This window comes from Anoplopoma fimbria, chromosome 11 (genome assembly GCF_027596085.1).
Source record: "Anoplopoma fimbria isolate UVic2021 breed Golden Eagle Sablefish chromosome 11, Afim_UVic_2022, whole genome shotgun sequence".
Classification (NCBI taxonomy): Eukaryota; Metazoa; Chordata; class Actinopteri; order Perciformes; family Anoplopomatidae; genus Anoplopoma; species Anoplopoma fimbria.
In genome coordinates, this window is record NC_072459.1 from 20,183,344 (window position 1) to 20,199,605 (window position 16,262).

Below are 16,262 nucleotides of genomic sequence, written 5' to 3' on the forward strand. Positions count from 1 at the left end.
GTAGCGTGTGGATACAAAACAACCAGGCTTGAAAAAGAGCTCATCCTCCATTTCCTCTTTTCCCTCTCTGTGTCTCATAAAAACTAAAAAAAGGAAGGAAATGGCATGTATGACGTTTCTCAAAACACACACACACATGCATACATACGCACAGGATACGCAGCCTGCACTGACGTTCTCTGTGGCTGTAGCGGATTGTAACTGGATTGATTGGATCAAACTTTAGGTAGGTGGCTGTCTGTCTTTGTTGGCACTCGAGACGACTCACATTGAACAATATTTATTAGTGTTTTGTTAGATATAATGGCTGTAGTGGAAATCACTCACAAATCCTGCATGTTCTTCCCTTCACTGAGGATAGATAAGAAAAAGGAATGTTTCTTTAACTTTTAACCGCATTTTAAAACGTACCTTTTTCTGTGTCAAACCCTGTTTGTGGTTGTATTTGGACATTAGCTTGTTTTATGTCTTCATGCTGTGGTTTCTTTAGGTTTTGGATTTATTTGTTGTGGTTGAACACTTGGCAATGTGAAGCAATAAAATCAGCAAATTGCAAGTTAACCTTGGAAGTCATCGCTCAATGCCAGGAACTAGTCCGGCACATAACCATAAAAGAAGTACTACCTTGAGCCTTCCTCGTAGCACTTATTGCATTCGTATTAGTTGTTGCATTTACTGTATTCGTATCAGTCCGCTGCACTTATTGAATTCGTATTCGTTTACTGCACTTATCCTATTCGTAGTGGTTTGTAGCACTTGTTATATTCGTATTAGTCTGTTGCAATTATTGTTTTCGTAGTAATTTGCTTCTGCACTATACTTTTGCTCTGGTTTATACTCTTAGATGCTTGTTTAAAAAAGGAGATGCACTTATGACTTCTGGTGACTAGTAGTTCTCTTGAATACCTATGTTGAATACACTTCCTGTAAGTCGCTTTGGATAAAAGCGTCTGCTAAATGACTGTAATGTAATGTAACCCCCCTTTAAAAACTACCACTGGGCTAGCTGTTTCCCCCTGTTTCCAGTCCTTGTGCTAAGCTAAGCTAACCATTTCGCATTTGCTGTACAGAGACGACAGTGGTTTCAATCTTCTCATCTAACCAAGCTATTGTGTTTTTATGCTATTAACTATATTTTCCAAAATGACAACTGTTACTTTAACAACAGAGTTACTGGTATGTTTACATATCTAAAGCTTATATGATTAATATACTGTATCATTTTTTATTCACACACAACAGTTACTTATCAGAAATGCTGAATAAATTATCACTATTTTTTTAAAGCATAAAATGTTGATGCCAGTATTGATATCAGTATCTGAAAATCCTGCACTGCTCAAGCTCTTTTAGTTTAAATTATTATCTCTGCCAGGCACAAGCCTGGAGGGAGATCATGCACTCGTTCGTGCGTGTGTGTGAGTGAGTGAGTGAGTGTGTCTGCCTGTCCATGGCTTATCTATTTTTTGTGCTCATTTATGAATGTATTTTCAATGACTTCTTAAGGTCTGTGCCCTTTATAAGCTGTAGTTAACTTCTCCCCGTACATATTGGATGTACCTTTGACATTTTATCAGAGAACAAGATGAGATTTTTTGTTATGATGACCTTACCAGAAGGGTTTCATACCCATCTAAAACTTTGTTCATGCATAAAACAAACTGTCTCCATCATTCTCTCGCTCTAGCCACTAGTTCTGCCCACCTTGAAGATCTAGCCTATCTGGATGAGCAGCAGAGACACATCCCTTCAAGGACGTCCCTCAGAATGCCCCGGCAGAATTCTGGGAATCGTAGTCAGCAGGACCACAGAGGTAAACACATGCAAAACAAACACATAAACACAACACACCATACTATTTTAACAAACGGTATTACAATTCTCCACCTCCCCTCTTCTCCCGCAGTTCGTTTCACTCCCTCCCTCAACCTGAAGCCCCTCCACTTTGAGGTTCCGAGTCTCTCGTCTGATTGGCTGTTCACCGGAAGGGAGTGGCTCTTCCAGGAAGTGGACGCTTGTCTCCGCAGTGCTGACCCGGCAACCAGTCGTGGCGTGGTGATTGTCGGCAACATGGGCTTCGGCAAAACAGCTATCGTTGCCCGTCTGGTGGCGCTCAGTTGTCACGGAAACCGCCTGTCGCCAACTGCCACCAGCAACCAGACCGTGGCTAAACGTAAGCAGAGAGAGAGGTTATATGGGGTTACCCAATCAGGTAACCTGTTATGAACAAATGTTAATTGCATTGGCATATAACTTATAACTTATGTAAAACAAGTGTAGTAACGAGTCATAATGAGAAATGTTGGTTTGGTTTAAGCTTGTACACCAGACCGGATCGGCAGAAAACGGAATCAATCCAACTTTATTACCATCATCTTTTTAAAATACTTTTTTACAAAATACAATATATAAAATTTACAAGAAAATGTATTATTATTAATACATTTTCCTAAATATAAAACTCACAACATTACTATATTCATATGTTGTACCAAATACTGCCTTCCATCTTAATCAACCAATGGGTAAAAAGGTTGTATTTTCAAGTGCAAATTATGTATGCTTTCAACTGTACTTTTAAAAATGTATTTTTCTTTTTAAACACAGTATACTCCGTTTGCTTTCATCTCGTGACATTTATGAAGAATTTTTACTAATTGAATTCGTTCTGAAGTTGACCTAAACACATCACATCCATCCTACGACTAAAATAGTTTACAGCTGGACTGCTGATGGGAATTAGCCTTAAACTAACTCCCGTAGTTTTACATTTGTTTGAATTTTGAGATATATATTGTCTTTTTTTCACAACTTGATTCAAGTTTTGAACAAGTTCAAGCTTCAAACAGCTCACAGATGAAGGCAAAACAGCAGAAACATTGACATTTTATGTCCTCCCATTATATACACAACTTCCAGTTCTTGCAATCTGACCCCAATGCAGTTCTGATTGCACTCTCTGATTAAATACTCCAGTTATTTTTCTACTATTAATTCTGCAGTTACTACGCTTTTATTGACGGCAAGTCTGAGCGCCAAACTTGCATCTTACCCGCTCGATCCAAAGTTAAGAAAATAAATCAGCCAATGGGAAAAAATAGCATGAAAAAATACCAGAACTGTTTCTAACTTCTGATTGGGTGCGCAGCCTGCAGACCTCCTCCAGAGTGGCCCACTCATTTCCTCTCGTTGTGTTCAGTCGTGTTGGATGGTCAATAAGCTAAAAAGGGAATAGAATTGCAGCACACAACATTATTTCTAGAGTTTTCTTCTCTTTTGGTTAGGTTTGCAGCTCATAACTTGGAATAGGATAAAGTAGAATAGAATACTACCCTCTTGTTGCCAGCTGTCATGTTGCTAGATATTTGTTGCATGTGGCCAGGGAATTCGAACCATCAACCTACGCTCACCTGCGAGCTGCCCACCTGGGCGACTGTGGCTCAGTGGTAGAGCAGGGTCGTCTTTCAATCAGAGGATCCGCAGTTCGATCCCCCTGGCTCTGCTAGTCCATGTCTGTGTGTCCTTGGGCAAGACTCTTAACCCCACAGCCTTGCTCCATGGATGTGAATGGGTGTGAATGGTTAGTTAGATTCCTGGTGGACGGGTGGCACCTTTCATGGTAACCTCTGCCATGAGTATATGAATGGGTGTGAATGGGTGAATGATGACATGTAGTGTTAAAGCTATCAGTGGTCTAGAAAAGTGCTATACAATTACAGTCCATTTACCATTCACCAGCAGGCTAAAACCAGCCCAGATTTACAGTCAGTCTAGACTCAACGTGTAGGAAAATCTTTAAGTACATGTACATGTACATTAGAAAATAGAGTGAAAAGCCCCAATTTGTTTGAGAAATGTTCCATTGTTAGCTGAATTTTTTTACAGCGCTTGAAGGGGACATAGTAAATTGTTGGAAGGAGCCTATGTCGCATGATTGCCAAAAAGACCCCCAGTGAGTTATTCCAGCCATGAAGACAACCTCGATCAGTCTGTAAGAGAAGGCTGAGTCATCATGCAGAACCCAATAAAACCAGCCCGACTCCCAACTATCAACCACGCTCATGGCTGATCCAACCAGCAGGAAAACCCATTAAATCATGCAGTGGATAGAAAAAAAAAGAGCAAAGAAGGCAGCAGGCTTTACTGAGATTTAAAAATGTTGAATAATCCTTATATTCCCTCACTCCAGATGCAGAGGCCGTTTCTTTCTCCCAAGACTCCCTGGGAAGAGGACGAGGGGGAGACGAAGGAGGGGGAGGAAGCTGTCCGGGGACTCCAGAGATGAGGAGGAGACAAGAGGAGGTTCTGAGGAGGCTTGCAGCACAGGTACCATCCCCACTTCACATAATGTAGATCTACTGTATCACACAACAGACTACTACAAAGCAGTAACCGAAAGTAACCAAGTACATTAACTCAAGTACTGCACTTAAGTACACCTTTTAGGTATTTGCACTACGTTTCCTTCAGTAAAATCATTCCCTTTATGTTGAAATTAAGAGAGAAGATTGCTGCCCCTCTTTAGCCCGTGCAGTAATTGTGTACAAGAAAACAAATAAGCTCTTCATCAAAAAGGTGTTTCATGCGCACTTTTGACAATAATAATTTCCGCTAAAGAGAAGGGGAAACAGCTAGCCTGGTTCTGTCCAAATGCAACAAGGTCAACCTACTAGCACTGCTAAAGTTAACAGATTAGCACGTAGTAACATTGTTAGCCAGAATGCTCTTCTACTAAGTTGTTATGCAAAACAGGCACATTTTATTATAAAATGTAACTCCATTGGAAACTTAAAAGACTGAAAAGATTTCCACAGCAACAAACTTGCTCAAATTTCCAAATCATGCAAATATCTTTGCAGGTCGTCGCATATCATTTCTGTCAAGCTGATAACTGTGACACCTGCCTGGTCCCTGAGTTTGTCCACAACATGGCGGCGATGCTAAGTGACGCCCCCCATCTGTCGGCCTATCGGGAGCTGCTGCACCAGACGCCACAGCTACAGAGCACACTCAGTCTGCGCTCCTGCGTCCAGGATCCGAGCTCCGCCCTCCAGAGAGGAATACTAGAACCTCTGGACGCTCTCTACAGAGGTAACCTGGGGTTGCACTGTATTCTGCTGACTTCTTCTGTAAAGCCAGAGATATAATACTCAATGTGATCTGTTCTGTTCCATATTGGGTTTTTTTCTCCAGAGAGGAAGTTGCATGTGGACGGGGCAGGGCTTATTATTCTGATTGATGGGCTGAACGAGGCAGAGTTCCACCGGCCGGACTACGGCGACACACTCACTTCCTTCCTCTCTCGTAACGTCCAGAAATTTCCTTCCTGGTTGAAGGTCATTACCACTGTCAGGACCGGCCAGCACGTATGTACACAAACACGAAAACAGAACTCAGACAACAACTGTTGTTCTGCTAAACTATGCATTAATTAAAGCTGCATGTAAGCTCACCATCCATCATCACCAAATTCCCTTCAAAAATCAAACGATTATTGACAGGAAAAATTAATAACATTTTAGACTATATCAGATGATTGTGTTTGTTATCAGTCAAACAATTCACCTTTTTTTTTTTTCTTGTTTTTACCAAAAAAATCCCATTTAAATCTTTGTTCTTCTGCTAGTGAGCAAAGCTTGGCATAACAAGAGTTTGTTGCATGTTGTCCTTTTGTTTTTGTCCTTTCCAAAACTAAACCATGACACAAAAAGCAAAAAACCTACACCCAATTCAAAGAGTTAAAGTGTAAGGAATGTTAATAGCTGCGAACGTTAGCATCATGAGCTTACAGTCTTAAAGTAAAGCAAACGTAAGCATTACTAGCTTAACCTGGCAAAGTAAATGAACGTTAGCAAACAAGCTTACAGTAGTGAAGCAAAGCAAACGTTAGCATACCTACCTTACAGTAGTAAAGCAAATGTTAGCATAACTAGCTTAAACTGGCAAAGTAAAGCAAACGTTAGCATAACGAGCTTACACTACTGAAGTAGAGCTTTACTGCCAAGATAACGAGCTTGTAGGGTTAAGTTCTATTTAAAAGAAGAAAAAAAAAAGCTGTGTTCGTTCACGACTAGCACATGGTATTTCTTTCCCACTGTGTGAAAGCTCATTGTAGATGCTATCAGAGTTTTAAGCTAACTTAAGGGGCTGTGTCCTGCTCTTTATAGGATTCTGTTAAGTTTACACTCAAGCAGCCAGGGCCGACATTACCCAAGATACAGTAGCATTGCATTTGCCAAACATGTTGGATAATCCTTGCAACATTTAAAGGGACATTTAAAGTATATTAAACAGCCAGCATGGTTATGACAGATAGGAATAAATATACTTAAGTACTGACACTATGCATCAGGCAAAAACATTTTTAAGATCCCTTTAACAGGGTTCTGGTTTAGTACAACATTTTCAACAAACTCATTGAGCTAACAGACCTCAACTAAATCTTTTTTTCTGTGTTTTTTTCAATCAGGACATTGCTCGTTCTTTACCTTTTCATCGCATCTCTCTAGACGGGATGGAAGAGAACAACGCCATAGACCAGGACCTGCAGGTAACATGCACACTGTCTGTCTGTCTGTCTGTCTGTCTGTTTGTCTCTCTGTCTGTCTGTCTCTCTATCTATCTGTACATCTATACACAGTCTTTTTTCTTTTTCTTTCTCAGGGTTACCTGATGCAGCGTATCCACAGCAGTCCGGAGATCCAAAGCAACGTCTCGCTGAGCAACGGTCGCCTCGACAACACTGCGCTGGCCAAGCTGATCGGCCACCTGAAGAGCCTGAGCAGAGGCTCGTACCTGTACCTGAAACTGACCCTGGATCTGATAGAGGGAGGGTACCTGGTCCTGAAGAGTTCCAGCTTCAAGGTGAGGAATGGGCAGGGAAGGATGTGGAGGTGAAATGAAACAAGGATTGTAGGAAAATAACAGGTAAGTCAGTTATAATACATAAGCATCTTCTTATTATTGGTTGAGGTTGTGTTACTTTGTTTTCTATAATATCGTAGTTGAACTAGCAATAGCTAAAATCTTCTGTAAAAAGTGTGCTAGCTTACTAACTTTGACGACACAAACGTGCCGGAAAACGTGATAAGTAAACAGTGAAAATGTGACTCCAGTAACTTTTCAAAAAATATTTGTTATTTATTCAGTCTCTCTTTAAAACTCTCAAATCAAAGTTGGTGACTGTTAAAACAGTTGAAAGACGGTTTTGATGATTTTTATTTTGTGTGTTTCAACGATCAGCGAGGTAAAATTGTTGTTGTCTGACTGGAGTCTGGTTGCTTTGAGAAGAGCATATTAATCGTGTGTTTTGTACGTTGATAAATTATAATAATTGTCCAAATTCCTGTTGATTTTATTTATCATAAATTCTCTTCAACCCACATCACATATCATCGAAACATCGTTACCATCTCTGCCGATAGGAGCTTGAGCCAAAAATACCCAGGATTTCTGATGATTCGTGTCCTAGGAATGAATGCAGACTAAAGACAGATGTTTGTTTGTTTTTTTCCAGAGCAATAGGGGCTTAAGAAAGCAATTGCATTATTAGATGAAGTGTAGGGTTGAAACAGTTGAAATTAGTCAATTTGATTGTAAATTATAAAAGCACTTGAAACTTTAGTTACAGTGGACGCGCTGAAGTGGCGGAAAGCAATTTAACTGTCAGTTGAGTTTCACGCTTATGTTACTAAATTTGTTATTTGTCTGTTTTAACACAATTTATATAATACATTATTGACAAATTTTGATGTGTGTATGTTTCTGTGTGTGTGTATAGGTGGTCCCTGTGAGTCTAGCAGAAGTCTACCTACTGCAGCTCAACATGCGGTTTCCCACCCAGTCGTCCTTTCAGAGAGTTCTGCCGCTGCTCAACGTTACCGTGGCATCGCTGCACCCACTGACCGACCAACAGGTACGCACCATCACTGTGTGTGTGTGTGTGTGTGTGTGTGTGTGTGTGTGTGTGTGTGTGTGTGTGTGTGTGTGTGTGTGTGTGTGTGTGTGTGTGTGTGTTACATTGCAACAACCTTAACTTTTCCCCCAGCACCATCACCAGGTCAAACTTTTTCTTTGTAGAATTTGATTATGACCAAATGCCTGCAAAACTGGTGACATTCTATCAGCATTTAACATAAAGCGGCTAAACCTCAGCTTTCAAGTACTGTCATTAGAAGCATGTTAGCATGTTGATGTTAGCATTCAGCTAAAAGCTGCTAGCGTGGCTGTAGAGTTTTTTTGGTTGTGTTGTGTTTATTCATGCTAGACACGCCAGAAAGAGACATTTCAATTGTTGCTTTGTGCATGTTGTGAAAGTCCTAGATACGTTGGCAAACCAAAGGCCGTCCTGTCTCGGCTCAAAACATCATTTCCCAGAGCTGTATTCTGTATCTATCAAGCCACACGTCGGCTGGTTTACAGCAACGCTATGAACCCCTAATTACCAGATTTGCTGTGACTGCAATAAACGGATAAAAAGGATGCTGAAATAACTACATAACAATGCCTGATTGTAAAAAAAGTCATTGATAGGTCTGTCGGCAAGATCACACGCAAACTACTTTTAAGATGCTGGTTTTCTGAATTATTGCTGATTTAACGACGTCATAGACTACAGGGACGACAGGAAGATAATCTAAACGCTGATAGGATACGCTAACAAAGCATCACACAAAAAGTTTAGCTTCCTGTTAAGTGTGAACACACCATAAGCCATGTTTAAGTCATGTCTTCTGCATATTGAGAAAGGAATATGAATACACTTAAAATGTGACCGCAAATTCAAAAATACACAACTGCTTTTGTTTTGTCTTGTCATGTTTGTCTCGTGTTGCGAATGAGCTACAGCTGCATTTTGTTGTGCATCACTGTGTTTTCTCCACGAATTCTTCAATCCTTGAATCCTCCTCTAGCTGTTCGAGGTGGTGAACGCGGGCGCTCTGACCGGAGGGACACTGCACTGGGGGGAGTTTGCGCACCGCCTGGAGCAGCTCTCCTCCTTCCTGCTGCGGCGGAGCGACGGCAGCAGGATGCTCAACCACGCCTCCTTCAGGGAGTGGCTGACGTGGAGGGAGGAGGGTCAGGACGACAGGTTCCTCTGCGACCCGAGGTACACTGATGGACAGCAAGAGAGAGAGAGTGAGAGTGAAAAAAAAAGAAAAGAGGCAGAAAGAGAAGGACGTCTTCACTGATGCTGTCTGTTTTGTCTCTCCAGGAGCGGTCACACTCTGCTGGCCTTCTGGCTCTGCAGGCAGGAAGGGAAGTTGAACCGACAGGAGACGCTGGAGCTGGGACATCACATCCTGAAGGCTCACATCTACAAAGTGAGCACATACACAGAGACTCTAATTGCCTTAGTATCCGGCATCAAACCTGGGTTCCGAACTTTACTTAATTTTATGCTACTCCTCACTGAAATTCCGTGTGTATGTCAGTTGTTGTAAAAAAGTTGTGAAGGCAAGTGCCACTTACAAGTAAACCTCTGAACAGCTCGCCAGCAAGTTGCTTGATTTATGAATTCTGAAAATATCCATTTATATACCAAATAATTATCCATCTAACTGTTTTATTTCTTTGGCATCTATTCTTGTCCCCAGGGATTGAGTAAGAAGCTTGGGGTTTCCTCTTCAGTTCTGCAGGGGCTCTGGCTGTCCTACAGCACGGAGAGCCTGAGCCCTGCTTTATCGTCGCTGCGCAACCTGTACACCCCCAACATCAAGGTAACATTTTACACACACACACACACACACACACGCACACACATCCACACACACTTGCTAGTACAGGTGGACTGTAACTTGGCCCCCTATTCGTCCAGGTGAGCAGGTTGCTGATTATGGGCGGAGCTGATGTTGATTTCTGTAGTGATGTCCTCAACAACGCCCCCCTGCTGTGTGTCCACGCTCACCTGGGCCACAGTGATGCTGTGGCACTGCTGCTCGACCTTGGAGCTCAGGTAACATTTTTATTTAATCTTTTTTTTAATGTTTTTTTACACAATTATTGTTGCCATTGTGCCAGTTTAGCAACCAAACATGTGGTTTTCCGTGTTGTTTTTTCCAGGTGGATGCTAAGTCACAGGACGGGTTGACCGCTCTTGGATTTGCCGCTGCAGCTGGACATCTGGACATCGTCAACATGCTGAGTCAGCATGCAGCTAAGGTGCCTGTCTACTTGTCTGCCTGCCAGATGTTGTGGCTTTGAATATTTAAAGCCATCATGTGCAGAGTTTACACTTTGAAATGTAGAATGTGTACTTTGATGCCATCCAGTGGTCGTATCAAGAATGATGCTGTATCCATGTTTTTTGTTTTTCTTACCTCTTTCTTTATATTTATAACAAGAAATCAGTTGCAGCAGATGTGTGGACATTTCTTAGGACAATCACAAATTCTGAACGCCCCATTAACCCCTATATCACCATAAACAAACTATAATACAAACAATAATAGAACATGAGTTTAAAATACAGATAAACGATTAAAGAATACATGAATACATTAAAAATAGAAAGTACATGCCAAGAAATAGAAAGTGGAGCCCTTTGATTTCCCTGCATCTTTGCATAATTTAGTCCTAAAATGCTGAAAGGTTATTATAGAACTTTTGCCATAGTAGGTCAAAAATAACACTACCCCTGTCTTAACTGTAACCAAAGGATTCTCCTCCCCGTTTTAAAATCTAACATTTCCAATCTCATTCCTCTGAATTATGTGAATAAGGGATCAGCTTGTGAAAAGATGAGTGTCAGTTACCAATATTGTTCATGTGTTTTGTACAGAACAAAGCACGACTAACCATTTACAACTACTAATTTCAAGTCATTGATAAAAATATCAGACATTTTATGAGGTATAGAACAGGTAAAAGCAGGATTTTCCTACACGCTGATGCCACTGATATAGCATCCAGGATGACTGGGTTCCGTGCTCCTTAGTTAGGTCAGGTGAACAGCCTGAACTTCATTCATGCTAACATTACTTTATTTATTCATAAGATAACGTTAGTTAATTTCATATTAACCTGATTTATTTTTATGCTAGCTTTACTTATTTTAATGCTAACATTTCTTATTTTTAAGACAAGGTTAGTTATTTTTATCCTAACTTAACTAATTTCTACGCTAACCCTACTTTTATTTTACGATAACATTAGTAATTGTAATGCTAACGGTACTTTTTTTTCTTATTTTTTTAGATAAGGTTCTCTTTATGCTTCCTTTAATCATTTTTATGCTAATCTTTCTTTTTTTATGATGACATTACTTATTGTCATGCCCTTTCCCACCTTTCTTATTTTTAACAAAACTTTTAAAAGGAACTGTTTCCTATTTGGATTTTTTAATGTTGAGATTATTTGATAAATATGCCAATACGAACCATGATTTGAGTGTTATAAGTATACATGGACTGTATTTGTCTTTATAGTAATCTTGATGAAGATCATGCCACATTTTATGGCTGAATTACGCACAAATGACTAATTTCAAAGGGTTTACTTTTTTTTTTGTCCCTGTATGTGGTGAATACTTATAGTAGAATTAACCCATATTTAGAATAATAATGGATGGACTCCATGTCTTCAAGAACATATCTTGGTGTCCTGAGAGCCTGATTTCCCAAGCCAATGTGGAAAAAGTGCATTTGATACGTGTGTTTATGAAATATGTGTGTGTGTTGGCATGAGGCCGCCTCAGTGCTCTGCAGTGTCCCATGTGCGCAGGGTCGCCTCCTCTAAACCTCTCTCTCTTCCCCGTGCGCTGCAGGCGGGCCACGTGGACAGCTCGGGCCGGTGCGTGTTGGTGCACGCGGCTCAGCTGGGCCGCCTCGAGGTGCTGTGCCTCCTGCTGAGGCGCGCGGACTGGAGCTGCACTTCATGCTGCGGCCAGAGGGGGGCGAGCCGATGCCAGGCGGTGCAGCAGGCTCTGATCGCGGCGGCCAGCGCAGGCCACGCCGAGGTCACCTACGCACACACACTTTAATGATATGTTGTTAATGAATCATGAAATTCTATTCGTGATATGTTTGTAACAGTTGTTACTGTGCCGTGTTTGTGTGTGTAGATTGTGTCGTACCTCTTGGATCTTCCGGAGGAAGACGAGGAAGAGGAGGAGAGACCTGAGATCAACACACCGGACAGTCTGTGGGGAGAGACAGGTACTGAAAAAACCATCTACAGCAAATGTTCACGCTGCAGGAATACTAGTCCACTGGTCATTACTACTAGTATTTTGCTACCGTGGGCATTTTGCTACTTCAGGACTTTTGCTATTACTACAGTTATACTACTGATTTAATTAGTTTTACTATTTTACTTATCTGTGTATTTATTACACATGTATTAAACATTAAACATAATATCTATGAAGATAATGTATAACATATATATAAATAATGGCGATGAGCAAAAAACCTGAAATGGCGACCGCCAAGCAACTAAGATGGGGTTCCCGGCTGGGTTTACCTCAAGTAGCATTTGTGGCTCTTGTTGCTAGGGGTGCTGCTTTTATAAAAACATTTCAAGTGCCCTTCTTACAATTAATTTGTAGTAGTAAGATAACATTAATTCTAGTGGTGATTTTCCACTTCATCCTCATGCTAAAATCTACTGTAACTCCACATTCCATAACTGATATGAAAAATATATACAACTACAGCCTGTTATAGCCTATGAACGCAGCAATGCTGCTATAATCCTGCAGTACAATAGTGTAAAGATGAGATAAAACTAAACTCACTTGTACATTAATAGTACTAACACTGCAGGACTCTAACAACGACTCTAACAACGGTTCCCTGGAAGTCAACTGAATCAAAGCCAAAGTTATATGTTATGTTATATATTTATGCATTTCTTGCCACACAATTCAGGTTGTTAAAAGATGACTTACATCATCCGGGTCGACTGGATCACCTTGTCATTTTTCTAAATAGGAGCTACTTACGGTCAGTGGCTGCTGTGCTACACATCACTGCTCTCTAGTGGCGGAGGCTGAGCACTACAGTACACATCCTGATGTTTTCTCATAATTTCATAACATTTTTCTCTTTGTTAAAATTGCGACCCGTTTAAGTTACTTTCACAACATCGTCTCCTTAACTTCTGGAACCTCAATTTCTTAAAATATATGCTAAAAGTTTTTTTTTAAACTAACTTATGGGACTCTTTTTGTGTTATTTGGTTGAAATAACATCTACCTCCAAGTCCTACATAATCTATTTAATTGTTTTCCTCATGCCATAACACAATGGTTCCCAAGCCCTTTCACCTCAAAGGACCCCTAAACTGACACAAATTAGACCACGGACCCCCCCATTTGACAAGATTTTGATACGATCTTGCGTATGCGCAAGTAGGAAAGCTGTGTCCAACTGTCTCTGTGTCTGTCTGTGTCTCCGTGTTAGCTCTGACGGCAGCAGCAGGAAGTGGCAGGCTGGCTGTCTGCCGGCTGTTGTTGGATCAGGGGGCTGCCGTTGAGCAAAGCAACAGGCGGGGTGTGGCTCCCCTTTTCAGTGCTGTGAGACGTGGCAACTTGCAGGTACGGTGGAACACACAGAACCAACACACACACACACACAAAGAATAAACATGTTGTAGTGTTCCAGAAATGTTGAGCCTTCCGTCTCCGCTTGTGTCTCTCGATCAGGTGGTGGAGCTCTTATTGAATCACGGGGGGGAGGTTAACATGGTGGACCAACAGGGTCGAACAGCCCTGATGACGGCAGCCTCGGAGGGACATTTGACCACAGCCCAGCTGCTACTGGATCATGGTAACCACTCATGCATTGACAAGATTGCTCATTCATACAAGAATCCATGCATAGGGGTGCCATCCATGTTTAGGGGCACAATTCATCAATATGGGCAGCATCAATCCATAAGGGCGCCACCCATGCATAGGGGCACCAACCAGGCATAGGGGGGTCGTCTATCCAAAGGGGCCTCATCCATCCATAGGGGCGCCATCCATCAATAGGGGTGTCATCTATCAATAGAAGCGTCATCCGTCCATAGGAGTGTCATCCATCCATAGGGGCCTCATCCATCCATAGGGGCTGCCATCCATCCAACAGGGCGCAATCCGTCCATAGGGGTGCAATCTATCCATAGGGCCGCCTTACATCCATAGGGGCGCCATCCATGCTTGGGAGCGCCATCCATGCATATTGCATCCGTCAAACCATATTTGTACACTGAGATAAATCTCTCTCTTTCTGTTTCCAGGAGCCTCTCTCGACCAGACTGACAAGGAAGGCTTAACGCCGCTGAGCTGGGCGTGTCTGAAAGGCCAGCTCCCATTAGTCAGGGAGCTGGTAGAGCGAGGTGCAGACACAAGCCACGTCGACCGCAGCGGACGGACACCTCTGGACCTGGCTGCGTTCCGCGGTGACCCAGAAGTGGTGTGTAAAACAGATGCCTTTGTCGTATTTACCACATTATAGAATTAGTCTGTCAGTCCCTGCCTTACCTGTCCTGCAGAGTCTGTGATATGTCCATATTCTAAGCTAAATGGGTACCTACTTCTTCTTCGTATTAATATTTATTTAAAACCAAAGCAACAAAAAAGCTGATTATTTTAGCTAAGAAATCTGAACATCACAAGCCTTTTGACACCAATACAATATGCTAAATGTTGCCTTTCTTTGTGTCCTATTGTGCGTCAGGTGCAGCACCTGGTGGATCACGGGGCGTCGGTTGAGCATGTTGATTGCAGCGGGATGCGTCCTCTTGACCGGGCAGTCGGCTGCAGAAACACTTCCGCTGTCATCGCTCTGCTCAAAAAGGGAGCCAAGATAGGTAGAAACATGACTCAGTAAAGCTGATCCCATGATTCACGTTGTTTTCGCAATTACAGATACGTACAGGAAATGAGAAGCGTTATGATATCCAAGAAATGTCCCCATCCGGAATCAAACAGGGAATGTTGCTGTTATAAAGGAGGGTGGTATTATTTTTGAATATGTAAATCTATTTTTTTGCGCTAAATAGTTTAGATCTACATTTTAACTGTAAAGAGGAAAAAAAAGACTACAGGTGTGTTCAGAGCAGAACACAAAGCACATTTTTTTCACAGCTCGATTACATTTAAACTCAGCAGTTTCCCCAACTGTTCCCCTAAAGATAGGATGGGACATTGGAGGAGTGGTGGAAAAAAAAGCCAAGATGGTGGTAAATGTGTCGAAAGGAAAAAAAGGGCATGGTTCATGCTGATTTGTGCTTTTATGCGTCAGTAGTTAAAAGCCACAACATGAAGTGATTTATAAATTGACAAATGGTGGCACTACCTACACCTAAATCAACCACTTGTTGTTTTCCACCAAACATGTTTTCAATGAAAGTGTTTTACCGCCAACTCACAAAAATAGGAGTGTACAAATTTCCCCGCTGCGGGACTAATAAAGGATTATCGTATCGTATCTTATCTTATAAAGTAATCTTCTTCGCAGAGGTAATTAAGTGTGTGTGTGTGTGTGTGTGTGTGTGTGTGTGTGTGTGTGTGTGTGTGTGTGTGTGTGTGTAGGACCAGCGACCTGGGCCATGGCGACCTCTAAACCAGACATCTTAATGGTTCTGCTCAGTAAACTGATCCAAGAGGGAGACCGACTGTACAAGGTAACACAAGCAAGCAAATCAGGCCAACGCACATTTAATGAGATACACACACAAAGACATTTATCTGATATTGTACGTATTATGTGTGTGTGTATTTATAGCAAGGTAAAGTGAGAGAAGCTGCTCACTCCTATCAGTCAGCCCTCCAGAAGTTTCCCGGGGACGAGCTGAAGACGTCCAGACAGCTGAGAGTGTGCGTGCTGCTCAACATGTCTCGCTGCCACCGCAAGATGAACGTGAGTCTTTTTCTGTCTCTCACCTACAGTTACACATTGGAGATGTATCATAACATCATCTTTTGACATTACTTTCTATCTGCTTGCAGGATTTTGGCCTGGCGGAGGAGTTTGCCACCAAGGCACTCGAGCTGAAAGCTAAATCCTACGAAGCCTTTTATGCCCGAGCTCGCGCCAAACGTGGACGCAGGTAACCATAGCAACATGAGGACAGACCAACCCTAACCAAATCATGAACTGCTTTTTTAAAAAATGATTAATGCAATCATCTAATAGGCGTGTCTTTTTGTCAACATCCCGCTGAATGACATGAATGATGTTCTGGACAGTCGTCCTGAGGAAACTGACTACCTCCGTCATGCTAAACTACAGAGCTACAAAACACAGCTACACAACTATATTCGATCCTATTAA

The 16,262-nt window shown here is 41.8% G+C and overlaps 1 protein-coding gene across 3 annotated transcripts in view; it reads left to right on the top strand.

Annotated features, from left to right (window-relative positions):
* The window catches only part of tanc2a (tetratricopeptide repeat, ankyrin repeat and coiled-coil containing 2a), a 48,866-nt gene that overhangs the window by 27,112 nt on the left and 5,492 nt on the right, over window positions 1-16,262 (top strand). Inside the window, exons 1-23 of one of the 3 annotated variants that reach the window (XM_054606963.1) lie at window positions 175-226; window positions 1,688-1,813; window positions 1,907-2,173; window positions 4,190-4,326; window positions 4,860-5,091; window positions 5,194-5,366; window positions 6,470-6,550; window positions 6,664-6,864; window positions 7,781-7,915; window positions 8,913-9,109; window positions 9,215-9,323; window positions 9,597-9,719; window positions 9,818-9,955; window positions 10,063-10,161; window positions 11,765-11,956; window positions 12,062-12,155; window positions 13,404-13,537; window positions 13,646-13,769; window positions 14,224-14,399; window positions 14,664-14,796; window positions 15,521-15,612; window positions 15,714-15,848; window positions 15,938-16,038. In XM_054606963.1, coding sequence (XP_054462938.1) covers window positions 1,768-1,813; window positions 1,907-2,173; window positions 4,190-4,326; window positions 4,860-5,091; window positions 5,194-5,366; window positions 6,470-6,550; window positions 6,664-6,864; window positions 7,781-7,915; window positions 8,913-9,109; window positions 9,215-9,323; window positions 9,597-9,719; window positions 9,818-9,955; window positions 10,063-10,161; window positions 11,765-11,956; window positions 12,062-12,155; window positions 13,404-13,537; window positions 13,646-13,769; window positions 14,224-14,399; window positions 14,664-14,796; window positions 15,521-15,612; window positions 15,714-15,848; window positions 15,938-16,038 — 3,119 coding nt within the window. In that variant the 5' untranslated portion in view covers window positions 175-226; window positions 1,688-1,767. Of the gene's footprint in view, window positions 1-174; window positions 227-1,687; window positions 2,174-4,189; window positions 4,327-4,859; window positions 5,092-5,193; window positions 5,367-6,469; window positions 6,551-6,663; window positions 6,865-7,780; window positions 7,916-8,912; window positions 9,110-9,214; window positions 9,324-9,596; window positions 9,720-9,817; window positions 9,956-10,062; window positions 10,162-11,764; window positions 11,957-12,061; window positions 12,156-13,403; window positions 13,538-13,645; window positions 13,770-14,223; window positions 14,400-14,663; window positions 14,797-15,520; window positions 15,613-15,713; window positions 15,849-15,937; window positions 16,039-16,262 lie in introns of those variants that run through there. The other 2 variants (XM_054606962.1, XM_054606961.1) reach the window with 2 other exon arrangements.